General features: G+C 40.7%; 2 protein-coding genes across 2 annotated transcripts in view; one reads left to right on the top strand and one right to left on the bottom strand.

The window, feature by feature from the left end:
• cep89 (centrosomal protein 89) overlaps positions 1–27,015 on the bottom strand; it is a 50,219-nt gene that overhangs the window by 13,793 nt on the left and 9,411 nt on the right. Inside the window, exons 12-16 of the mRNA XM_076078087.1 lie at positions 26,148–26,263; positions 25,545–25,725; positions 24,758–24,925; positions 23,141–23,282; positions 20,058–20,147 (exon numbers count right to left, since the gene is read on the bottom strand). Coding sequence (XP_075934202.1) covers positions 20,058–20,147; positions 23,141–23,282; positions 24,758–24,925; positions 25,545–25,725; positions 26,148–26,263 — 697 coding nt within the window. The remainder of the gene's footprint in view (positions 1–20,057; positions 20,148–23,140; positions 23,283–24,757; positions 24,926–25,544; positions 25,726–26,147; positions 26,264–27,015) is intronic.
• Positions 4,143–13,452, top strand: LOC142933720 (E3 ubiquitin-protein ligase RNF182). Its single transcript, XM_076077935.1, has 3 exons — positions 4,143–4,157; positions 6,120–6,198; positions 12,707–13,452. Exons 1-3 carry the CDS (start codon positions 4,143–4,145, stop codon positions 13,450–13,452), a joined length of 840 nt encoding a protein of 279 aa, XP_075934050.1.

Consider the following 27,015-nt stretch of genomic DNA (forward strand, 5'->3'; position numbering starts at 1 on the left):
GAATAACATGGCTAGTATGGAAGGCTGGACACATTGTGAAAAAGTTTGTTCGGCAGTGAGCAAAGCCTATTGTTAAATGAATGTATGAATGATGTTGGAATACTGATAGCAGTATCATTTGCCCTGGAGCTTATTGGTGTTATTTGAACCACCAAGGGACACACAGTAAGTCCTGAACAGTCCTGACATCGATTGGGCACATGTGAATTACACATACAGGCGTTTATCCTTACCCGGAGCATATGATTTACAACACTGTCATTTCATACTGTACCTGTGTCATCCATTAAATCATCTGTGACAGGCTTAGATATACAACCTCACTGTCTCTTGAAGATAAAGGATGCCATATTTTCCAAAAAGCTCTTCAGCCATGAGGCAACTTGTTTTAAACACAGACACTTTGCCTTTCATATGGAACAAATATGTTATATGACACAACCGGGATTGTTTGTGATTCCTCTTTTTAAGATAAGCTCTATATGACACCGACTAGTACCGATACTGAAAGTGGCTTCTTTAACTGTTTCGTCACCGAAAGCTTTGAGTGTCTTTCTTTTAGCAATCAAGCATTAGTAGTTTTAAGCAATTAATATATTCAGAGCATCATCAGACCAGCAATTGAAGACCTTTTACTAGCTGTCTATCAGTGAGCCTGCACAAGCCCCTGCAGAGCAGAAACTGGTTTGGTAACAAAACAACTTGTTGGTTTAACCAAAAACACGAAAGATAGTGATTAAAATAAGAATATTTGTTACGTGAAACAAATATATTGGTTACGTAACTTATGTAAGTGGTGTTGGTAAAGTTACGTAACAAAAAGTCAACGCTGACTTGGTTTCACATGGGACACAAACAGAAGTCTACTGGGTGAAAGTCCCGTGTTCGTTTGACCAGACTCAGACCTGACAATAATAACTTCCCCCTGGGGCAACGTAGAGCCTACTGATGCTGTGGGAGAGCGTTTGATATACTGCATGTTGCAGTGACTAGCACTACACTGACGCTTTCTGCTTGAACTTGCTCTCAAGCTTTGCTCCGTTTATTTCCTAAAATAACCAGTCATCTGGTTCTTTTGTTTGTCTGTAGGAAACGACATTTGAAGTTGATCCTTTGTGTCCCACCACCTGTTTGAAACCAACAATGTATCAAATCTTCCAAGTCCATCAAGTGATGCCATGGGGCCCAAACATTTTTTCCCCATAGACTTGGGACATTGGAAAAGAGACGTCTGCAAATCAGCGGATAATTTTTTTACCAGTACAAACAGTTAAATAGCCCTTATTTAAATCATTAGGTCCTCATTAGGTTCACTAATAGCCGAATCCAGAGTTATTTCCACCGGCATAATGATGAGCGAGCCGTTGGGAGGCGGAATTAAAAGCCTGCAAGTGTGCTTGCTCTATGGGCCTATGGATGCGGAAGAGGTCATTTTTTCCCTATAGACTTACAGAAGAGGTCATTTTTTTACCCAGCAGTCGAACCTTTTTGGCATAATGAGCAACTTTCATAAGAATGAACGTGACCTCGCCTCCAAAGCTGTATCCAGTTCTCTTCATACATCCATGGGACTTTGATACTCTGTATACTACGTCACCTGACAGAGAATGAGCGCAGCCTGACAATAGTGTCGCAAGTAATGTGTCTGATTGATTAAGTATCTGACCTGCCTTTTATTTACTGATGTCTTGCCACTGTGGAGTGCAGGCTGGTGTGTTTGTGTGTGTGTGTGTGTGTGTGTGTTTTTGTGGGGTCATAAATCATGGCCAGCAGAATGCACAGCGTACAGCTAACAGCGTTAACAAGCGTTATTATTTGTCCGATATTTGAATTCAAAATTATCCAAAAGGCACTGACACCACAAACATGGCGGAGAGGTTTAGGTTCAGTGACTCAAATGAACTGAGGTGACACCTCACTGTGAAGGCACCCACCTGTCACTCAAAGCTGACACACCCTTAATTATGCATAACGTTATTTTTCAGCTTCGGAGGTTGCCGCTTGGCTTTAGTACCAACATGCAGCATGCCCAACTTATGTTTTACACAAGCCTCACCTTCTAAAGAGCAGTACAGGAAATATAGGCTTGCCCGCTTAATCCTGCAGAGGTGACACACTCGCCTATACCAGTGACCGCTCCTCCTCAGAAGAAGGTCTCGGTGGTGATTAGGTGGCAGCATATGTCATCAGCCACCACCATGCTATAGTCTGACGTGCTTAGCGGGCAGCAACAGTCACTATTTTCCCTTGCCCTATGTGACAGCCAAGGAAAGTCATATAGTACTGAATCAAACCACGTCCGACGTTTTGGCAAGGCTGCTAATATGTCTTAAGATAGAAATAACCAAAATATTGACCAATATACTGTAACTAGAATTTAAATGCTTAATCATTTGATGGTGCAATAAATTGTTTAAAGATACAGTGTTGATGTGTCAACTGCCAATTAAATAATTCATATTTTTAATGTAATCATGTATGTATTCATTTGTTGTAGTTTGCTAAAGGAAAATGAGTCACCAGATGACGTGTAGATGACAGAGGGTATTTTTAGTGCGTAGAAAGAGAAGCAGACATGTGTTAGCGACATCAAACATCTTTACTAGACACGTTCAAGAAGCACTCAACAGTCTTGGTCCTGTCTTAGCAGGGTTGCTACAAGGCCCTGCTAACAATTGTGCCCTCTAAATATTTATTTGAAACACATCTGGATCTGCTCCCATCATATAATGGATACATGCCCTGGCCGGTTGAGAGCTTTACCCCTGAATATGGCCCTAGCCCTCTCCCCAACCACCATGCAAATTCCCAGTTGTGCTCAGTAATGAATGGAGTCGGTATTTTCCGTTGGAGAACTTGAACCTGGAAAGCAAAATGTCTCCACAGCTTGCCCTGAATCTCCATTAATCTCCATTACCCCCCCCCCCCCCCCCCCCCCCCGGGAGGCAGCACGGCAACAGCATCAGCCCAGCTGAAGCGGTGACATTTAGCCCTCATAACAAGCTGAGCTGAGCAATGCCAAACCAATACATCCCCCCTCCTAGCTGGAGCCCAGAGGCTGGCTGACCTTCTCCACACAGTAACAACAAAAATACAAAAAAAACGCAGAAAAGTATTTTTGATACTACAATTCAGTGGGCGATTGTAGATGTATTTAAATATGTTTTTCATCATGTTTTATACATTTCTTCAGAACAATTGTTTATTCACTGAGCACACATCAGCACACACACCTGCTCAGTTGGGTTTTTTCAGTAGGGACTGAGATTTGATAGCAGTCTGAAACCTTAAGAGACACAATTGTGCCATATTTTATTTTATTTATTTATTTTATTTTCCATGTGCATGCTTTATGCTTCCCTGCACATTTGAGCACTAACTTTCAAAATCAAAGTCAGTCAACTCACGTTTAATAGATTTTTATGGGAAAATGGATTAATATGTATATGGCGTCCAGACTCAGACCTGACAACAATAACTTCCCCCTGGGGCAACGTAGAGCCTACTGATGCTGTGGGAGAGCGTTTGATATACTGCATGTTGCAGTGACTAGCACTACACTGACGCTTTCTGCTTGAACTTGCTCTCAAGCTTTGCTCCGTTTATTTCCTAAAATAACCAGTCATCTGGTTCTTTTGTTTGTCTGTAGGAAACGACATTTGAAGTTGATCCTTTGGGTCCCACCACCTGTTTGAAACCAACAATGTATCAAAGCTGCCATATGTCCTGCCTCATGCTGAAAAACTATTTGTGCTGCAGCCAACCACTGCTGCTACAGTCATAGTCTAAATGCTGAGTAAATATTTGGCTTGTGATAAAGGCTACTGTATATACACCCGCCTCTCCTTTTATCTGCCAACCTGTCGTTATTCTAATTAACACCTCACAACCTCATAACCACACCATACCCTTTTATCCGATTCATTAATTTACAAATCAAAATGTTTAAATTCCCTACGGCAATGCCTCCATTCTCTCAGCTATAAAGCATCCGTGCGCGAGTAAACAAACTGACCTTTTCTGCTTAAATTGGCCGTCTTGTGTCATTAGGTAATGAAGCAGTTCAATAGGGCAGGAAGACGTCAACTACATGAGACCGTACTCTCCACCCGATCTTACTGCGTCTAATACAAGTGGATAAAATGGATGGGCGCATAGTGAGAGAAAAAAGGGAAAGTTGTTGCTGAGGAAACAAGCAAGATACTGTCACATTTCCACTGCATGGTTCGGCTTGGCTCTCCTCAGCTTGACTTGCTGTTTTGGGGGTTTTACATTAGCAAAGATTGTGGATAGTACCTGGTGATTTTTGATACCTCAGTCAAGGTTCCAAGGGATGTGAGCCGGTACTAGAAGGTGGAGTAAAAACACTGCCGATCACTGATTGGTAAGGGAATGCAAAAACCCGCCGCTTTTGAATAGCCAAGCTACCGTCAATATCATTTTTTGTATTCACTCGACCCAGATTCCAAAAAATGGCACCCTGCAAACTACACCGTAAAATACGTCGACCTAGACTATGTTGAACAATTGACAAAAGTGAAAGTTATGCGTTAAAGATGATGGCACGGCAGTTACACGTGGCAGCGCTACGGTGATCAGCTGAGAATCCAGCATACAATGAGGGGGTACTATCAGCAGTGGAACGCGAAATAGACAAGGACCTGGAACCAAACACGATTTTAGCCGAGCCATGCAGTAGAAAAGAGGCAATAGTTTTCTACTGTACTGGTTGTTTACTGGACAGATTCCAGTGGTAGAGAATGCAAGACTGTGGTGGCAATTCTAAGCTCTCAGGGGCCAACAGAAAAAAACACTGTGGTTGTATTGGTTGGCTCCCAGTGGATACAACTAAAAATATATTGTGCATCTCCCTGTGGCCAGCAGGAGAATCCTGTGTGATTCTGTGCAGCTACACAATGTGAACATGTAAATCTTCCTGAGTGTGAAGCAGGTAGGCCAGGTATCATCTCTTGGTTCAGTAAAGGTTAGAAATGATTACATTTCTTCTTCAAGCTACTGATGTACAGCATTAAATGTCTCAATGTCAAGGAAGATCTGATTTGTCACCTCTCACAAGACTCTGCTGTCATGCCCTTTTTTGTTTAAAAATCTCTGACCTTTGCTGAAAAGGGAAGCTCTTGTAGTGTGGGGCAGTCCACCGGTGTGAGGAGGTTGGCTTGCGATGGAGAGGGGAACTACAGTATGGGGTTGGTGTAACGACAGAAGTAAGATAAGTAAGCCTCGTTATCTGCTGGGTTTAAAAAGGTTCACAGCATAAGGGATGTTGTAGCAGCATTTCTGCCAACAGCACATACACACACACGCACAAATGCACCTCCCTTAGTAAAGAACTGTGAAAGCTTTCCTTCTCAGGTCTGTAACAAACATCTACCAATGTTACAGTCAATGTCACATTTAGTTCTGGTCATTAAGCCAGGAGGATTAGCAAATGCAAACTGCAAAACATACGTATGCTTGTGATTCAATCCCTGCACTCACGTCCTGTTGGTACTAGCTTATGTGAACGTTATAGCAACTCTCTTGTTGTTGCAGCATATTCTGTTCCGTTAGTGCTCAGTTTTCTCCCTTACACACTCCTGTGTGCCTGCATTTTATGGCGAGGAGCTTCCAAAGGTTTCACAGGTCAATGTGCAGAACGCGGAGAAGAAAGGCCACAATTGACCCTTATTTTTGACCGTTAAGCCCCGGCTCCTGATGCTACGCCGTCAAGATGTCAGAGCCACCATGGAGGCCACACTGTCACTAACTACACTGCCTGCATAAATATAATTTGGAAAATGGAAAAGCAATTTCAGAGAGCAGCAGACATAGGCTGTACAACATGCATTTGAAGGATATTTTAAGGAGGAAAAACTGATTCAGCAGCGAAAACAGGTTAAAAAAGATAAAGATAGAAGCTAAAGCTACAGATCACAGTGTAAAAGTGGACCACCACATCACCTGGAGATCAAGAAATAATACAATGAAATTAAGGTACAACACTGTTCCTGTAAAGCCGAGTTGGTCTGTAGGTTCTACATCTTACCATAGAAAATAAATACGACAGTTGAATGTATTCATCACGTGTCTTTGCAGGAGAATCATTCCAGCTAAAGTAGATCAAACTTCCAAATCCACTTTTGTCAACTTCTGGAACAAAACAAAAAAAATCCCATTTTAGCTCACTAAGACAGAGAGGTTTCACTGGATTTTAAATTATCAGAGCAATATGTTTTTAAGATTTCATCTCCGGTTTGGTTTATAGGGTCAATTATCTTTCATGTGAAACATTTGAAGTGGGGGTGTTATCTAAAATGGCTTATGTGCAATCAAATATATATAAAAATCTGAGGTTCAGAAAAATAATTGCAGTAAAAGGCCTAGACAGTGCAGTTAGCTAAGAAGTGTATTTTGAAATGTTTTGATTTAACGTTTGTCGTCTTTTTAATGAGAGAACTTTACCAAAAGACTGTTCTGTGTTTACACCTATTTGTTGTGAACAAGGATGAAAGATCTGCCAACAGCAGCATGAACATAATCTTCTGGATCAATCGTATGATGGAGAGGAGCCTCACCAAGCACATATTCTGACAGCAAAGGTCGAAGCTATCATCAAAAATCCCCACTGAAAGGAGGAGGAGTAGAGAGGAGGAGGCAGGGGAGCATGAGAACATATGGGATGGGGAGGATATGTGTCCTATCTTGCCTGCCATATACAGTGTAAACAGAGGTTTAACAAACTGCAAACCACAGACACACACACACACACACACACACACACACAAATGTGCAGCCAGCTAGGAGTTTAGAAATGGTGGGTGCATTAGGGGCTTCTTTGTGTGGTATGTGTTGTGGGATTCCTGCTGTAAGTCTGTGAGTCAAAATGCCGTCGGAGGTAGATCCTTAACTGCTTTGCTGTTAATCGCATGAAGACTTTAAAAGCTTTCACATGACAAGACTGTAAATCTAAACCCACCAAGCTACCAAGAAGTACTTGCCGGCTAAAAAGCAATTTTTTTTGTAGAAAAGAGCATAAATCTATTACGTCCCTCTTGACATTTGCTATAAATGCAGTAAACAGAGTGTTCCATCGAATTCGTCTTGCCAAGATCCATGCAGATTATTGACTGATAATTCTGGCTGTAAAGGTGCAGATGCAACAGAGCGCCTGGAGCTCAATGTTGTGCTAGACGTCTGTGATAACCCAGCTCAGGCTTTGCTTTCATCATGGTGATCAAAGTCTTTGCCATTATGCAAGAACATTTGTTGATCAAAGCACTTTTTGCTTTCAACAAATATCGACTTGTCGTTGGTAGTGGTTTGTAGAATAAGTCAAGGTGATACTCATTGATTTCCCCGTGGTTAAATTCACCTCTGGTTCAGCCTCCTATGAGCGCTCAGGGTCAGCTACAAAACAGCTTTAACGGAGCTGGTAGGGATTCAAAGGTACATAATGTTCTAACCAACAAGTCCTCCAAATTGAATGGCAAAATGCATTGTTTGTAATTATCCTTGAGAACAACACATTTTGTCATCTGATACCCGAATTGCCAGGAGAGCGTGATTCGTCAGCACCCATTGAAACAGTTACAAATCACTGTTGACAAATAAATCAGTTTTACGAGGTGACAAAGCTATGATTAAGGTTTAGGGAAAGATTGGGTTCAGGTAAAAATAAGCTCTTAGTCAAGGTAAGGGAGATATGGTGGTTTGGGGCAAAGTGAGTGCCTTTGTTGTCCACATTGGTAAGGTTAGGCAACGCAGTTACCAGAAAACAGTTGGAAATGGAAAACAGACAGTGGTCTCCTATGTTAAAGCCTGGTGCTTTGTTGACCCATCCAGCCAACCTGACCTCCTCTCTACACTGACTTTTTTGCTCTATAAAAACATTTGCTCTCATCACTATCAATATGGCCGCTAGAGGGCTTTGTTGCTTGTTCTAAACCTTTGTCGTTTTGGGGCACTTGCTGAAGCGACTGATGCTGTCGTTCTTCTTGGAATGCACGTCTCGTTCTTACTGCATGTGTGTAATTAGCATTTGATTTGATGTGGAAACAAACAATTATGCAGTAGTACCAGCATGGAGGGGCAGACGGACACACATAGAGCAACTGGTCTAACTGATGCTCAATTGGGATTTAGACAACAATGACATAACTGATGAATCCCAAGGTAGCTGCATTCCAATGCACAATTGTAGGCTACAAACTATTGTTTGGCTGCACAAAGGCTATAATGTCATATGTAATTGTATAATCAGCTGATGTTGAATCACACTTGGCCTGTTCACTCAGTGTGCTCCAGATAAGGCAGAGACATGTGAGATGTATCTTTCAGGTATGACTACAATCTCTTATTCACAACCGCTTTCAGACTGTATAAGAAAGGTGACATTGTTAATGCCTAGCCACACGCTCTACAGAAATTGGGTGCAGAATTCAACCTCTACTACCGGGTCCATACAATCTAAATTTAAAACAGATTTTTTTTCTAAAACAGATTTTTTTTCTCCTCAAGAACCGAGCCAAGTTCCCATGTCTTGCTTACTAGCTTCTGATTAAAGTGAAGGGGTTTAACCCTGAAGTTAGCGACAACTTCAGCCCAGGCTCTTCAGCCTATTCTCATTTTGGGGACAAGCCGCTCCTCTGAGTTTTGCTCAGCTTTTATAAAAAAAAAAAAATAATAATTTTTTGCTGTTTAACTGGCAATAATCGATAAAAATTCTTATTGTTGTTTAATGGTTAAAATGTGCAATAAGCACTTAGATAGCAGCCAAACTCAGCTTCCAGTTTTGTGCGCATAATGCAAATCCTAGATGCAAGATTTGAGATGTTTAGTGAAGCTCAAGGACGCTTTAAACCACACCCGCTGGGTAAAGAGTAGTCTCTCTAATCACACCCAGCTAACGCTGCCATCTACAGAACAGGTTACTGAAATTACAATATAATAAGAGTAAATTCTCCAGTGTTTTTCCAGAGAGCAATGAAATAACCCATATGTGTGCCAAAGTAAGATGTAACGGTATCTATAATTACTCCGGAGAACAGGAACACAATTTCATCTATTTACGCATCAAGACTCCCTCAACTCTCCTCCAATCAGATCCTAAATGTCAAATGTCAGCTTCAGTCCACCTCCTCCCCTGTTATTCCTTCTCCTGTCCATAGTGGAGCTACATAACCCGTTTTCAAATCAATGTTTCACCTTTCAAATTAAACATATTTACCGTGGAGACCAACTAATCAGTCAGTCAATCTGTCAATAAGTCAGTCAACCAAACAGTTAACCGATCAGTCAGTCAGAACCCGACAAGACTAGGAAGCTGCTGTCCAATCTTTCTTCACTCTCAATGTGGAGTTTATAACACCGCTGTGACTAGTAGACAAAGAGTGGTTGATTTGTTAACTATCACTCCATTGGTTGTCAGCTGCAGTTCCCTAATTGGCAGCGAGCAGTAATCCCAAATTCAAGCCTCAAAGTTCCCTTCAGAGAACTATGAGCAATCTCAAAGATGCAATGTGTGTGTTTTGCCTCAGTCTGTTTCCTACAGGCTACACTGCTCTGAATTAAGTTTTCTTTTCTGTGGAGCTATGAGATTTCTCATGGGTATGATGCGGGTTGTGTTCATATACCTTTCAACGCCGAGCTTAAAAAACAATTTCAAGGTTGAGAAATGGAGGATCTGGCAGCATAAAAAGAATGGAAAACCACGGTAGTCTTTTAAACGGGAGCAGCCCAGTGGAAACGTGTGTTGAACCTCGAAATGGCATACTCGGCAATGTCATTGTTCAACTCAAAACGCAGTGCCTACCGACAAAAGCAAATGACAATTTTTGGAAGTATTCAAAATATATTTAAAACCTCTACAACCAAATGGTTGCAGCGCATGACACAGAATCTCAACATCCCCGACTCAATTCCAGCTGCTGACATTCGTTGCTCGTCTCCCCCCCTCTCCCTTTGTTTCCTGTCTCCACTTCACTGCAGACTGTCCTCTCTTCTAAATTGGCTTTTAAAAATGAATTGATGAATGGCTGGCACCTGGCATAGAACAAATGATTGAGTGTGTGACATGCAGAGGTTTGATCTGTGTGTACACAGTTTTGCTAGAGGTGTGAAATGGATAAACAGAGGTGTGGCTCTACTGGAAACTGCAATATACATTTCTGGCAACTGCAGAGCGGTAATGCATATTGACAGCTAGTAGCGGTAATGCGCCATTAAAAGGAAGCAATGAACCAATAACAGAGCACAAAAAGAAGAAAATAAGCTGATGCAATCAATATTGTTGATGTTTGAAAACGTTTTATGAGATAAGAAAGACATTGCTACTGTTTAAGAACACACGCAATTATTTCTGGTTAAAGAGTTAACTCCACAAAATAGCTTTACAAACGATTTTAACCTTTATGTTTAAGTTCATGGATTTTCCTCTGGCATGATCCCGGTGCAGTGTCATTACTGCATTTATCTGTCTAGGAGGTCTCGGGAAAACTTGGAAAGAATCTGCTCCTGGGATTGATGCAGCTGGTTCTTTCTGACATGTTTCAGAAGGCTTCTTAACGCAACAGACTGCTGGCTGAAATATTTAACAGTCAGCAAGTCACAGAGAGGCCTGCTGGGCAACTCCAAAGGCAACATCCACCTATTCAATCTATATTTCATGGTCATGAATGAATGATTGACTGACTTTTCTTTATATAGCATATTTCCTGACGGGGGGGGGCTTTCTAATGACGAGGTGAAGTGAGTAAAGTAAGATGTAACAAGAATGAGGTAGCTGCAGCTGTAGGTCACGGAAGCACTCTCGTTTATTTTTAGTTTTTACTAAACTTACCTTACCTTTACTGAATCATAAATAGTTCAAATAATTTGAAAAAAAAAAAAAACCTGGATCTGGACAAAGACTGGAAAGCCTGTTTCAGCCTCTGCTGCGCCCCTGTCCTTGCTGATTGTCACGTCTGGGGGATAGGCGACAACATGCACATGTCGTTCACCATCTTAGCAGACATTAAAAATAAGAGGACCGCTGATTCTACTCATGGGTAGCTTCAGTGACATAATGTCACGGGGAGAGAGATCCGGGACACTTCCTGGTACGTCTGTTGACTCAGCCGCAGACACAGCACCTGCCCATTAAAGTCTTTCCTGTAAATTGCTCCTTGCACAATTGACAGTGAAACCCAAATGGTGGCAGTGTTCCAGGGCACAAGTACACACGTACACACACACACACACACACACACACACACACACACACACGCACACACACACACACACACACACACAATTAGTGGGTTAAAAAAATAAACTACTGTATTTGTCTACCTGTATAAAATCGGGATTCATAATTCATCATTTGCTGCAGGCTATTTCAAGAGAAGAGAGCATTAAAATGTATTCAGTTCAGATTCATACCTCATTCAGTTTGAATAGATCTACGTATAAACCACAAAGCATACAACTATACGATGTATAGCAATAAGAGGCTTATATAAGATTGTATAAGATTGTTCTGATATTAAAAAAAAGTCATTTTGTAACTTACTTAATGAGATGATTGATATAGTTTTTTTTAATATTAAATACAGTGTGTAGCACAGTGCATTGCGGATCTATGTCCCTTGCTGGAGCGGAGAGCGTCTCTCATTCAGTCTCCTGATTAATATTTTCCAAGTTGACCTGGGGATATGTAGTGTTGATTTGAAGACTGCAGATCTGCTGCGTAAGCATTCCGTCCCTTATGTGTGATCTCACCTATTTTCACAGCCCTCAGGGACATTATAGGAAATCCACGGCATGGCTTAACTAAATATAGTTTTTGATTGGTCATTGGTTTGTATTGTGTCTTGTCATTCTCTAATTTTTTTGTCTCGTGTCAGCCCTAATCTTATTTTTGGGGGTGAAATCTGTAATATCTGATCAATAAAAATTCCTTTATTATTCCACTATATCTTTTTTTTTTACTTTGTAAACATTCTCTAATCTAATTTCCTCTGTGAAGACTCTTCAAGTATTTGCAAATATCTACACAAACAGATCAAATTGGTTGGTATAGGCTGAGTCCTCTTAGGAAAGTTATGGTTTTTAAGTTGCATTTTTCACTTAACAATTGCCACCCATCATTTGTAGTTTTTTTTAATAATAATTAAATTCAACAGGCATGGATTAATGCTAACTAAAGCACTCATTGGTCAGTTTTAACAAAAGAGGAGCGATTGGCTTTTAATAAAGAAATGTCATTGCTCTTAAGTTGCGTATCCTAACAGATCAAACAGAAACCTAAAAAGGGCTTTTTATCATCCTTTGATTCAGGGGCTGGTCATTATAATTAATATCTGCAACAACATTGCATTCTACACAAAATGACTGAGCCAACAGGAAATGTTGAAGGAGCAGCTATCCCTCCTAGCTCTCCCCAAAAATCAATAGCATTCCTGGCTATTGCTATGTCACAAAGGGCTCTGGGTTCACACCCTGATCCAACTCCCAAAACATAAATCATTCATCACCAGCACGTACAGAGAAAAAGGCAGACCCTGACCTTTCCCTGTAGAGGTACAGCAGATCATAGAAACAACTTGTTCCAATGCAATTTCCATCCTACTTAAAGTCACATGTAATGCTGGACTATATACCATTTTTACTTCTCACTCACTTTTTCCTCAATGTGTCTCTGCCTCTATATTTCTCTCGCCTTCCCCAGAACATGACTTGAAGATGAGCGGCGCTCAGGCTGAGTTAGAAGAGAAGGACTGTCCTCCACCAGAGGAACTAGAGTGTAAAATCTGTTACCAACGCTACAATGCCCACAACCGCAAGCCTAAGATCCTGGACTGCCTGCACCGGGTCTGCGTCCGCTGCCTCATTAAGATTTTGGACATCGCTGACGGGACGGGCTTCGTCTCCTGCCCCTTTTGCCGACACCAGACTGAGGTCACAGAGTACGACGTGTCAGCCCTCCCTGACGATGCTATCATCATGTCCCACTTGGCAATGCGGGACAAATCCTGGAGCTCCGACCACAACGGGGAGGTGGTCCTGACTCCAACGAGTTTCTCCTCCTCCAGCCCGTCTCACGAGTCCTCCAACTGCCTGGTTATCACTATAATGGAAGTGCAGGGGGACTTACAGCACTCCCCGAGCCGAAACGGCAGCTCTGACGTCTACGCCGAGCAGAGCCTGGACTCGGTATCGATAGGCTCCAATGGGCCGGTTGATCAGGACGCCCTGTCCAAGTTCTGTAATCACGTCCCGCGCATCCTGGTCTGGCTGCTGGGTTTCTTATACTTTGGCTCACTGCCTCTAGGAATCTACTTGTTGGTGATTCAGAGAGTGACACTGGGCATTGTATGTGTTAGCTTGGTGCCATCGAGCCTGACAGTTTGCCTGGTCTACGGGTTCTGCCAGTGTCTGTGCCAGGGCATGTGTGACTGTTCCTCCAGGGGCTGATGGGACGGGACGGGTCAGCTGCAGTGAGCAGGTATTTGATGCGTTTTTACCCAAAAAGGTAAAGATGAGGCCAACACAGTCTCCAATACAGACTTAACAAATAATGGGCGAGTACAGAGACCTAAGACTGCCTTCAGTACTGGTCCAGTGCAACTCAGAAACCAGTTTGGCCAACAGGAACAGAGCAGATCTCAGATCTCCTGACAAGATGTGTTGGTTGGAGCGGCGCCTATACATACGTTTCTGTAATGTATTTCTGTAACCCATATTCGTTCTGTGCTGTGTGTATGACCTAGTTTGACATTATATTTGAGAGCAGACCTTTCATTTCTGACTTAAATAATGACAGCACTGATAGAGTCCTCGGCCCTCATTTATCAACACTGTGCCACCAAAATATAATTGTGAGTTCCCAAAGACAAAAACGGAGGAAAATCAAAGTTGTATGGGACTTTGGCCACCAAAATCAAAAGCACCTCTTAGGCACTAATTACTTATATTTTCATAGAGTGTTCTTCAGGTCCATAAGCCAGCATTCATGGCACTACACGTTACCAAATATTTCCCCTCTGTGCAAGTTGAATATATGTCAACTCAATTGTGATACTGGTCTTGCCATGAGCTCCTAAAAAATGCATGGAGAAAAAGCATTGGTGCACTGACATCTATGGGTTGAAGTTGTTGAATTTCAGTGTATTGTTAAACAATGCAAGGAATATTACAGGAAAAGGCTGTATGCATATCTGTATGCAATGCACATGTCAGCGAAGACTAAATACAAATGACCTAATCAACTGTGAATTGGCAATAGTATTTTATTTTTTACCTCTTTAACTGTCACAGCATTGGCTTTGGTCTTACATGTGATGAGGTCGTGAGCGTTGCTTTTTGAATGTGCCCTGCTCCTCTTTCTCTCTCTCCATCATTGCGTTAAATGGATTTAGCACATATGAGGCATAAACCAAGACTCATATCTCAGGTTTTTTGATAGTCTTTTGATGTTAAGCAACGACCGTTACCATTCAGTTCCTTGTCGGTTTGAAAATAGCACAGGCTGCTCTGTCGTGTTTTGTGGTACCGGTTGTAAAAAGCTACTAAAGGTTCAGTTTATGGCTCTGGGAATCCTCTGTTACCTTCATGCTGTAAGTCACATGCACATACTGCCATGTTGAAGCCATGTGGATTTGTTGTTGTGTGGCACCTCAAGGTTGTGTGCTTTATTGATCTTGGTTTTCTTTTGCATGTAAGGCAAACGCTCCACTACATGTCATCATCCTGGCATGTGGATTTCAGGAAGGAAGGTAACAATAAACTACGATGTTATTTTAACAATTATTATCATTTATAGTTATTATAGTCCTAAATGCAATTTCACATGTATGTAGAGAGAACATTTGTTATATTTGATTAGGTCTGCTGAAGCTTAAAGGTTCTTCTGTGGGTACTAAACAGTAGTTTTCATTATAGCTATGTGACCAAAACAAACATTTCAGTGTGCTAGCATCTTCTGAGACATCTTCAGCTGCTGCAGTTGTACCCAGCAAAGGGTGACATTTCCGGCACCACTTCAAAAAATAAAAGGTTTAGACTATAGATCGAGTGTTTTTATTATGTAAGTGGAACTTTCTGTTCCTGAGCATGGTGGTTTAGAATTTGATGGTTTTATCAATTCGCACTACTTTTGAGGGGTGCTCGGAGCAGTTACGCACAAGTGAAATTTACCAACTTTCTTGTACTCATTCCACATTTTACTCGTAGGAGTCAACCTTTTCTGTGCAATGTTGATAACTGAGGGACCTGGGCTGATCAAATGTAGATAGAAATAACAAACTTCAGGTAATTGTATTTCTCATCAAAATGGAGTATAATGTCCAGTTCGTCCTGTTCATTCTCTGATGTGGGCTACACATTTCCCTATCTTACCTTTCCTTTGTCAACCTTCTATCACTGTTTCTCTAGCCGTCTCTGTACCCACTCCCTCTATGTTTTCCTGTGTTGATCTACAGACTGCAGCTCTCAGCTTAGTGCCACACTTCTGATTACAGACGCTACTAGACAATGAAATAAATGGAGAATTATTTTCTATATTTTGCTTGTGTTCTTATTTCTAAGTCTGCTGCCTGCTGATTCCGTCCATAACAGTCAACATCGCTGTCATCGCAGGTTAATCTGGCAAAGTGTGTCTCATCCACCTCAACGAGGCAGGATGCTGTTGTTGTACTTCAAACCAACCAAATCACAGAAGGTAGGGGCTTATTTGTGACTTTACAGAAAAAACATATTAATCTCCAATCCACTGGATTTGTAAAGTCTCTTAATCCATTTTCTTAAACAAGATTCTTCAAACCGTCACAAGATTGATGAGATGGAGGTCTGGCTGCACAAGATTACTTTCAAGTGTCGCTAAAATAGCGATAGCTCCAAAGCGAGAGACAACAAAAGAACAATTTCTCTCACATGTAATGATGGAAGCTCAGCACGATAGTATTTCTAACTCGAACGAGATCAATCAGCCTCTCATTTTTTATTTTTTTAAGTACAATAGGAGTCAAAGATAATAAAGCAATAAAGTGCTGAGGCTGGTTTATACAGTGCAACCAGCTGGAGACAGACACGATAAGAAGTAACAGAAAATATATTAGAGATGAGAGACAACGGCGGCAGGTCAGACAGTTGTCAGCGGAGCGTTTGCCCTGCTGGTTGTACCGTCTGACATCTACAGGATTCTGCTTTCATCTTTCTGAGCTGAGTGGCAGGTCACATTTAAAAACACATAGAGGACCCTGAATATCAGGATATCCCACAGACCTCACCTAACTGTCATCAGTTTGCATATGGACTCTTTCTCTATTTAAAAATGGTCTAAATTACACAATGTGTGCAGTACAAGTGTAGTTTGTCAAGGAAAGGTTGTGAAAATAAAGAATCCTTGAGAATTGAACTCAAAGGAGTGAAGTGGTAGAATTTCTTCAATTAATAACAAACACAAAAAAATGAGGAGCTCAAGGGTCTCAGAGGGAGCAAATATCTATGCGATCCTATGATTATGTGCGATCAATGTTATGTGAAGGGTCCCTGGGAAGGAAATGCTAACTAAGAGCGGAGGAGGATTTTGATTGGGAAGAGAAGTTCCCCGCTAGCATCAAGCAGCACGGGTCACGCAAACCTGTGACCTGCCTATATTTATACACGCATTCACTAAAATATTCAACAATTTCAGGTGTTTCAAGGAGATGGAGGAGCATGAATTTTAATTGAACATGAATTATGTATAGTCTCAATCTGCTTTTTCTCTTTATAGCACACACTTAACACACAATCCTTATCTTTTCAATTGATAATGGGGCCACATGCACTGCAATCACCATAGGTTGAGAACAATCAAATGAGAGCTGGAGTTGGTTGTGAAGGTTTTAGCTGGTCACTAAAAAGATTTGGTAGCAGTTCAGCTTGGTATGAAGTGTGAGAGCCAGAACTTTTGAAATGAACATTCTCATCTGCTGCTGGGAGAAAGAGTTCAGCCGCCCCTATGAGCTGCAGTGGACTACAAAAGGGACCGTGCTGTGGAAAATCTGACTGAAGCAGGCAAATAGGTAAGGAATATAATCATGGAGCTCTAAAATGGAACACTTGTGGAAATGTGCAACCATCATGTTGTGGACTGTTATTGTCATTTAAACGCTCTGGCCTACATCAACCCATCAAAGTTATGTTTATTTAAAGTCATCAAATCTGATGGGAAGATGCTGCATCTGGCGCTTCAAACCAAACCAAAACCGTTTGGTTTAAATTACATACATGAGATTGGCAGGTGCACTGTTAGGCCTGGGATACGTTTGATTTATTTTCTCTAACAATGTCAGAAAAAGTTATCTTATTTACCTTCATCACTGACATAAATGTTTTTTTTTTTTTGGTATGTTTTTGCACAGCAGCACATACATGGATGTTTTCCATGTTAATGGTTACTAAACTACACTACCATATGAGGCAGATGTATGAATGACTAGTTTTGACTTAGCTAGAAATTTAAACAAAATGTGGATCTTCACATAGAAAAAAAAGACAGCCTTCATGTCCTCTGGAATTAATAGATAATTACACAAATGTGCTTGTTTTAGTGTGTTCCTCTGATGAGGAAAACTCAGATTTTAGACAGAAGTGAAGGGTCAGATCCCATTTTAAACGGGACAATATAGTATGCAATTAAGATATCAGTATAATCATATATACAAGCAAAAGAAGGCCGAGGATCAAAGAATGAAAACATTTGTTTTTTTAAAATCACAATTTCCTCCTCGCCATGTCTGTAAATGATTACCCTAAAAAGAACACATTAATCAATAATGACAATATGGCTTGTTTATTGTGTTGTAGCAGATCTATGACAGTGAATCTAACTAAAGTGGATGGAGTCTCTGTCTGTCTGTCCTTCAATTTTCTCGTCAACTGTTTATCGGATTGACTGCACACATGGTGGGTGATTAGATGAGGACTCAAGGAAGTGCAGTGTTGAGTGTGAAGTATTTTGGACTAATGGTTCTCAAAAAAGCTGCAAGCAGGAAGAGCAGAGGCCATGCAATCGGCAAGTTTCGAAAAGGAACATTTTGAACGAGCACTGCAATAGTGGTTTATAACTTGTGTTTAAAACAATTCCAGTATAACCACTGCAGCACCTTGAAGGAGAAGTATCGTTTCACCTTTAAGTGTTCTTTGTTAATATCTTGTTCAGCTGGCAGGGAATAAGGGAGCAGTCTCAGGAAATAGTGCCTGTAAACACTTTTTTAACAAGCTCTAGCCGACACAATTAGTTAAATTGAGGGAACATTAGGGCACAGGGGTGGAAAGAGTACTCGGGGGAAAAATGCTTTGTTAGACCTCCCAGTAGACTAAAAGTTCTGCATTCAAAATCTTAGTACAGTCCTTGAGGAGCCTAAATGTACTAAGCTTCGTTCCATCACTGCGAGGGCACAACATTGTTTACAAGAGCACAAAGTTCTTCATAGATCCTCTTTATTTTTTTCTTAAATGTCCAGGGGAGCATGTACCAGGACCCCCAACATCCTGTAGGAAACACTGAATGAAATATAAAATGTAACATTTATAGCTCTTCACTTTCAATGGTCTAATTACCGCCAATATAAATCTCATCCACACACAGAAACACACATCTCTTTCTCTCTGGGCTGTTGCTATAGAGACACAAATAAAATTGTCAGACCCACTGAGATGTGTTTCCCTGATGTGGCTCGAATGACAAGAGCTGCTGATAGCTTGAACACAGAGCACCGGCCCTAGAGCAAGGCACTAACTCTGCCGGACCAATGCCATGTTCACGCCTGGCATGACAAACAAACCAATAATGACAGGATGTACCAATTGGCACTGCAGCACAACTGTCATCACAGCGCTAAGATTCAAACTGGCATTTAGGCAGATGTAGAAAAGGTTGCCATGGGGATTTGCTGGAATAGTCTGGAAAGAGATGGAATGCAGTTTTTGTCACAGAATGGAAAGAAAAAAGATGTCATGATGATCATATAGTGTCTATTACAGCCTCCTATACCTAAAAACATCCAAGTTCATTAGCACAGATCAGAAATTAACCATTTTTGAATTAATAAATTGTAAGGCGATATTAAACAGACAAACAAGTGTTGTAACAAATCTTGAAATTATTTTCTTATTTATATTAAAGCTACGGCAGGTCTGAACAAAGTGGCGACAGCCAAAAAGTAGACAATTGAAATTAGAAATCAATGAAGTTATTGGTTGCATTTGAAGCAGGAAGTTTTACATCCAATCACAGTAATTATCAGACAATAATCAGACAGGCACAGGCAACTTAGTGATATCCCCACAGTTGTGGTTTCGACCGGTTTCGACGTAAAATCCAGAGTCTCTTTGTCTGAGACCGAGACGAGACAAAGTAAAAGCACGGCCAAGACGAGACGAGACGAGAGTGGGACCTTGAGAAAGGGGTCTTGAAGACTGGTCTCGAGTACTACGACACTGGTATCAGCAGCAGACATCAGAAAGTAATGAGCAGCAGGAATAACATCAGAGCCACCGATATAAGCAAGTAAGCACCATAGCTACTAGCGGGAGCAGTGTCACAGAGATACTCAACAGATCAATGGGCCAAAGTCAGAGAGACCGGCACACACGCAGCAACACTGCTATCATTGCTGGTGTTCGCTTTACATTTCACATGCTGACTCTGCGCTGTTGATTCTACACTTTATTAAAGATAGGAAAACGAAGAGCTAGAAAGTCAATGAATTCAGCTTGAGCAAGTGTTAGTCAATTTATGCATTCTGAGTAGTGGAGACTGATAGTAGATGGACTATCAAGTGCAGTGGAGTGGGCTGATCAATAGAAAATAAATTGGAGTGTTATCTTGGACAAAATTGACTTCAGATAAAATGCTGCGTTTAAGTGTGGACTGTTGAGGCACCAGCTGAGCCAAAGTTGTAGCCTCACATGCTACTCTGGCATCAGGGGTTAAGATGAGATTAACCTGCCCGCCATGCAGCAGGGTAGTTCCGGGGCTTAGGTCAGTGGCAACGGTTGTAGTGTGAAAGTGCCGTTTTGAATGAACCTACTTTGACTTCTTCCTGTAGTTTTCCAAATCGTAATGTGCCATTCAGGATCCTGCTGACGAATCCCTGCTTTTCCTGCTGAAGAACCGAAGCCTGGGGAGGTAGAGAAGGAAGACAGGGGGTTACTGATCCAAGAGAGGAACACAGAGGGGGGGGGGGGGGGGGTGGAACACACAGCTGGATGAAGGAAGTAAGGGATTATGGGAGAGACGATAAAGGAAAAGAAGGAAAGACTCTTGAAACTGTTGCCAATTAACAGTAGTCCCATGTGAGGTAAAAACACTGCCACAAAATATCTGTTTTCAGTTCAATATAACCAATCAAAGGTTTTAGGTGTGCAGAAAAATAGGAAGGAAAAGGATACAAATAAAAACAGCATCAAAACAATGGTGAAATGTCTGTTAGCCTACAAAACACAGCTAGCGCTGCGCTAATGCAGCGTCAAATCAATTTAACTCCAGCTTGTGCTGTAAAATGAAAGTAATTTACAGCGAATTGATTGCACAACGCAATTGCAGCCAAAAAGTCCCAAATTCGCCCCATTAAGGATGACGTGAGCTTCTGTTTTAAAGTTGTAATTAAGAAGGAAAAAAAGCTGCTCCCAAAGTACATTTTCTTGGAGTGTAATTTGAATAAGAGAGCATGTTTATTTTCTGCATTTCTACACTTTTATTTATGTTTCTCAGCTTGGATCAATTCATCCAAAATAACAATAAATAATAAGTCTTTTTGAAACAGTTCCTTCATCGAAAATGAAAGATGTTTTTGTATCGTGCCGAGAACATCAGATAGTGTCTCAGATATTAACATACATGCAGTAATCCTGAAGGTCACAGACAGACATTGAAGGCAACTACAATTGTACTTCAATGGAAGAGCCAGTCTTCTTTAAATCTGCTCCTATAGAACAGCTCCTATGTGGTCCAGCCACAACACAGCAAATAACAAATCATATTTTTACTGTGCGCATGCACAGACACACACATCTTGTTGACAAATTGGTTCTTGTTAGCTTTAGACCCGCTACCTCTAATATGGTGTCAGTGTGACCTTCCACACATGATGGGCTCTGGCTTTTCCTCTAAAAAGAGTCCCTGAATCTGTTAACATTTAACAGAAAAACTTTCTCAGTTCCTCTGCCACACACTCAGCCAACTGAGCCAAGTTCTATTTGTTTCAGATTAGGTTAATGTTTTTGGGTTTGACATGGCTCTGACTATATTATTATATTCTACCAAAACTGCAGAGCAACTCCTCTACCATGTCAGAATTATCACCCAAAAAAAAGACTATACTTCAGTCAAGTATTAAGGCTCTGAAAGAACAAAAAGTCATATTAATAACATAAGAGTCTTTTGTTAATCAATACAATGCTCCACAGCGAGAAAATTACATGTTCTTCGAAATTAAATATTCTATGATTTCATGCCTGATTATTTCTTGCTGAAAAATCAAAATCACTAACTAGAAAAGTGCACTCAGTGGATATGAGATGTCAGCCAAAACAAAGGCCGTGTGATTCCTTGACATTCTGATGTTTTCTCATCGAGGTCAAGGAAAAGACACAGGACGTCATTTTTAGCTCACCTATATGTTTATCAATTACACTGGTGCTTTTCCTGCTATGACATGCCAAGATGTCTGCAGCGAAAGGGTCTATTTCAAGCACCTTACGTACATTCTGTGGAATGTTTAATCTCTCACACTTATCACATCACCCCCCCCCCCCTTTTCTGCATCTCACAGCTGTGCTGACATGGAGACTGGAAACTGCTGTGTTTGATAAATGACAAATACACGACTTCTGGCACCAACAACAAAAGGTTCCTCTGACTTTTCTGCCTCTGCTGACCAACCGCCATCAGCAACATGCTGCTCCGTATTACTCAATAGCCTAAATGGAGTAACACAGCATGAGTTGCTATTTTACTATTTGTGAATATGGACTACTGCAACACATAAAGGTATTATATTCATATATTAACATAATATAGTATAAAATAGTACAGTAGAATATAGAATGGGACATAAAGTATAAAGTGAAATCACTACACTTAACGTTATGTTGAATATCCCATACTACATTATGTCAAAAATGTTTCATTACATTATGTACGTTATTATATTCATATATTTATACAGACAAACACTAAGTATCATTACTTAATCATATTATGTATATTGTGGTGTACACTGTTATAGTAGATCATACCACTCTTGCATATACTATGTTTTGATGACTTCGCGTCTACTAATCACACCACTATGTGACTTACCTTTAGACAGGACTGCACTAGTAGTTGAAGTACAACACTGGGTACTGTATGTGTACTACTTGCCTTGCAATGTTGAGTTTAACTGCTTTTGATTAGTTTATTTTTTTTTAATCTATATTCTTATTTTTACTTTTGTTTTTTTTTTATCTGTGCTGAATTCCCCCCTGGGGATCAATACAGTCTTGTATTAAATTGGTGCAAAAACAAATGAAAACATTTTAGATTTTTTTGAATTGTTTTTAAAGCTATAATAGGGAAGCTATAATAATTGTACTAATTAGTCCGTTTTTGTACAGAAGAAATGATCTGTGTGTTGGTGTGTCTAAGTCCTGGCTGACAACAATTTAGCCTTTGGGGGCGAATACATTTCTAAGGTTCAGGATTTTTGAAATGCTAATGAAGCAGAAATCCTCGTCAGATGATGGCGGATGGGTTATTATTGATTGTTTCCCTGCTTGCAGCCAACACTCTCTCAAACATGATTGTCGTCCGAGTAGCATTGACCAAGCGGAAACCAGAACGCTTCTGACACCAAAATCTTGTTCCATTGCATTCATATGCAGCTATCTGCTTATAGAGATTATGAGTGTCTGAACTATCACGTGTAATACCCAGACCTTCTGCAGTGTCAAGAGTTCAATGTGTACTCCCTTGTTTTACTGCAGTCATAGAGGTGTCAGGGATATCACCAGCACCTGTATGTGCATACATTGTCTCACTAGGGTGTCAGTAGTGCTGCTACTCAACGTGAATCATGTGTACCACGTGATGTACTAATTCTTTCAACACTATCAGTAGCATTGGTAGTACCATTTGTAATAGTTGGTCTCTCTCCAGGGAAATGTGCTCAGCCACAGAAATGACAGCTCCCATGTAATGCCGAGTGTTTTCCTCTTTCAACCCGCACTCTTCCTTCTGTCTCTTCAATACACTCATCCTCCTCTCAGCTTTCCTGGATGATGGAGAGACGGAGAGAGAAGAAGATAATAAAACTGAATATAAGACAATAGATGGGGGGAGAGAAAAACAATGAGACAGAAAGAAAAAAGAGGATGGCAAAAAATAGGAGGACGAATAAAGTGGAGAAGGGAAGAGATTTAGAAAAGAGTGAAGAAGAGTAAAATGTCTCAGGGGTTAAGGGAAAGAAACAGGGCAGATGGAACGGTTGAAAACAGGGAATACAAACATCTTGAGACCCTGCCTTTATGATGGGAGCATGGTGAACACATCAAATAATCAAACACCTTCTGACAATCTTCACACTTCAGAATGAGAAAGTCCACTTTAATCTCACCTCAGGTCTCCAGGGAGCCGAGGGAAGTGGCAGAGACCAGACCACATTTTAAAACAGCTGGAATCCCTGACCAAAATAAATTGTGTACTGTAGGAGAATAACCTGATGTGAACTGTGGTATAATGTGAACTGTTGAAAAGTCACTCTGGCAACTTACAGATTGTTAAATAACTCTCTCGCAATAAGACATAATTTTGATTGTACTCTTTGGGTAGAGCGGGCATATTTTTTTATAACATGAGATAGAACACTGAACAAAAAAGGGGTTCTGAGCATTGCCTCTAGTTATCACCCCGCTGACCTTTCTAGCAACCAGAGATGAAGCTACCAGCTCAAATCTCACTTCAGCATGAACTGGGAGTGCTAATTAGTGGTTTGATGAAGTGGTTGGCGATTTGATTTAAGGAGGACTTCATGTTTTTTTTTCTTTTTTAGTTCAATTAAACTCTCTGGTTCACACTTGATTCAATAATTATTAGCCAGAATTGTATAACCATTATATGCCCTGCAAACCCAAACAGGTATTTCATTATATTATATTCCGGCTGACTGCACCTCTGTCGAGGTTAAAGTCGAGCAGAGCTATGCTGAAAGTGATGTGAGGTCACTAAACTCCATGTACTAGTAAGAATAATTGAGCTGTAAGCCTCCATGTCCTAAGAGGTGCAACAAAGTCAACAAGAGATGGAGGGAGATGTCTATCAAACAGTTTGTACATGACCGCACTCTCCTGAGGCCCTAATCTAGCAAAGTAATGTGTGGGTGGACAATGTGTGTGAAGGGGCTTTAAATAATCACATTCTTCTATGTTTACTGTATAATAAGTATTATAAACAGCCCGTTATCAATCTTAGAAGAATTTCTAAGTCGATTTTGTCATTCACATTTAAACGCTTTTTTTAAACAGCAGATTATAAAACATGCCAATGATATTAGCTGGACTAGTCTTGACTGCACATCTTAGTCTCATCAACAGTATTAGTAGCAATAGTAGTATTAACAGGGACAGTACACTGCTAAAATAAAGTGTCTAACATTTCTTTGAGGAGACGTGATGGAATAGTGGCTGACTAGCATGTCATAGGCTTCATGTGTAAGATGATATCAGACAAAGAAAGAAGTATATTAAGTACCTGTTGGCTTGTTTGGTGAGATCCTGCTCAGCCTCCATTCTCTTTATATCAGCAGTCAGGTTGGCCTTGTCCAGAGCCAGACTCCTGTTCTCCTCTTGCAGGCTGGACGATCTGAGACGTGTCTCATCCATCTCACTCTTGTTCCTACTCTCCTGCTGCTCCAATTGTCTGAGAGCCACGAGCAGATTGCACAGCACATTATAACAAAACATCTGGGCCTTGGTGAACACTTTTCAACAAAGAACATTCCATCACTACAAAATGTACAAACCTACATAGAGTTTTACTACTACTTGTTTTGATTACTTTCCCACCTCTATCAAATATAACTAAAGTAATTACAGCTAGGATTCTGTACAACATTCGTCACATCCCAGTGCTCCTGTTTACTGCGATTAACAAAGCAATGCTTCAGGTGCTACTCTTGTTTCTTTGTTTGTCTTGTTCTTGTTTTGTCTTCTACAAATCAATTTTAAACTGAATAAATAATAAACTGAAGTAAGACGTAAGAAGACGACAAGAAGCTCTGGCATGTGGCCTTTTGGACAAAATCAAGGACGCTGTACACCCTTTCCTAACATACAGCGAGCGAGAGTGTGTGCCACAATGTCGCAGTGTGTATCACTAATAAAAACTACTGAGTAGTTACATTCTTGTCTTTCTTGTTCTTACTTTGCAAAACGAAAATAACTGTGTCCCAGTTAAGAAGCAGAACTGTGTTTAATACCGACTGATTCATCCTTTTAAAGAAAGAAATGTTTGATAAAATGACACATTGTAGCCGTACCGTCTGAGTTTCCCAGCTATGTTGCAGTGTTCGTCCCACGTGACGGCATCCTTGAGACGGGCCTGCAGCACTTGTACATCCCTTCCATTTTTCTGCAACTCTCTCCTGCTCTCTTCCAGGTCCTCCTGCAAATGCTGCTTTTCTGCTTCCAACAACATCAGCTGCTTACACACCTTGGAAACTGCAAAGCGAGGGAAGAGAAGTAGAATTCTGCTTGTTTATGCAGTACACCGATTACATTAATAATTAAATATGCTGGACAGCCTCCTTTTCAACTTTAAAAAAAAACCTAAATCAGCGGTTCATGTTTTATTCCTAAAGTGCCATTTCAAGCCAACCCTGCTGTGTCACATTTTAAGATATAAAGTAGCCATTAACAACATAAAATACTGAAGAATTGTAACTGAAATCGGATCGGAACTTCTTCACCGAACTATTTCTTGTTCATTTTGTATCCTCATTGTTATACTAACTGTTGAAAAACACACAAAATCTGCTGTGGGCTACAGATTTGTGGTGCTGTGTTCTGCATCTTCCAGCTGGTGCACTCGGAGACACCAACACAGTCGCCAAGGATGTGCAGCTTTGAGGTTGTCGCTGTACCTTCAGAATGGTGTCTGCTGTGGCTGGCCTTGGCCTTAACGTGCTGAGCCTCGAGCTGATCAATCAGAACCTGGTTCTCCTGCAATACCAGAAGGGCCTGTTGTTGTAGCTGATGACTGAAGGGGGAAAGGAGGGGGAGAAAAATATTATGTCTATAGCACAAAGCTGCTATAATATGGCCCCATGAATAATCACAAGCTTGCCTTAATGGTACTGAATAGATTGTACCTTTTTGGAAATAGAATCACTTTTATTTTAAAAGCCAAAGTCTAAATGTACATGTGACGTCTAAAATCAACACTGGCTATCACAAGTTAAGTGAACATTTTTGTGGAAAAACCACAACAGACACAAATGAATATTCCAAGCAGAGTATTGTCTTAAAACATTCGTGGAGGACAAGATCTTAGATAAATTTTGTGATTCTAATATAAAGTACAGTATCTCTTTCTAAGCACGAGTAATATTAATAATAACTTTTAGCGCTTTTTTAATCTTTAGCGCTTTTCTAGAACTCAAAGTCGCTTTACACTAAGGAGCGGTGGTGAAACAACGTGACTCACACATTAACAGAAGGTCGTGGAGAAGAGATGGGTCTTGAGGCGGAAAATGTTCTTTTTATAATTGCATTATGTACACGGTTGACTTTCATCTTCTATGTGTCTGCTACACAGATATGTGTACGCTATATTTTGAAGGAAACTGAAACCTAACTGTTTGTTTATTCATAATTAGATGGCTAATTTGTGTGGTGTTGTTCTTAGTGCTTTGGAGTACAATCAATGTTCTCTGAGGGAAATCAGGGATTTTTATGGAAACTGATGAACTGTAAACGGCTCTTAACACTTAGTCTCACGTGGTAAGACAG

Source organism: Anarhichas minor, unplaced genomic scaffold (genome assembly GCF_050575085.1).
Source record: "Anarhichas minor isolate MPS153535 unplaced genomic scaffold, ASM5057508v1 ptg000062l, whole genome shotgun sequence".
In the NCBI taxonomy this organism is placed as follows: Eukaryota; Metazoa; Chordata; class Actinopteri; order Perciformes; family Anarhichadidae; genus Anarhichas; species Anarhichas minor.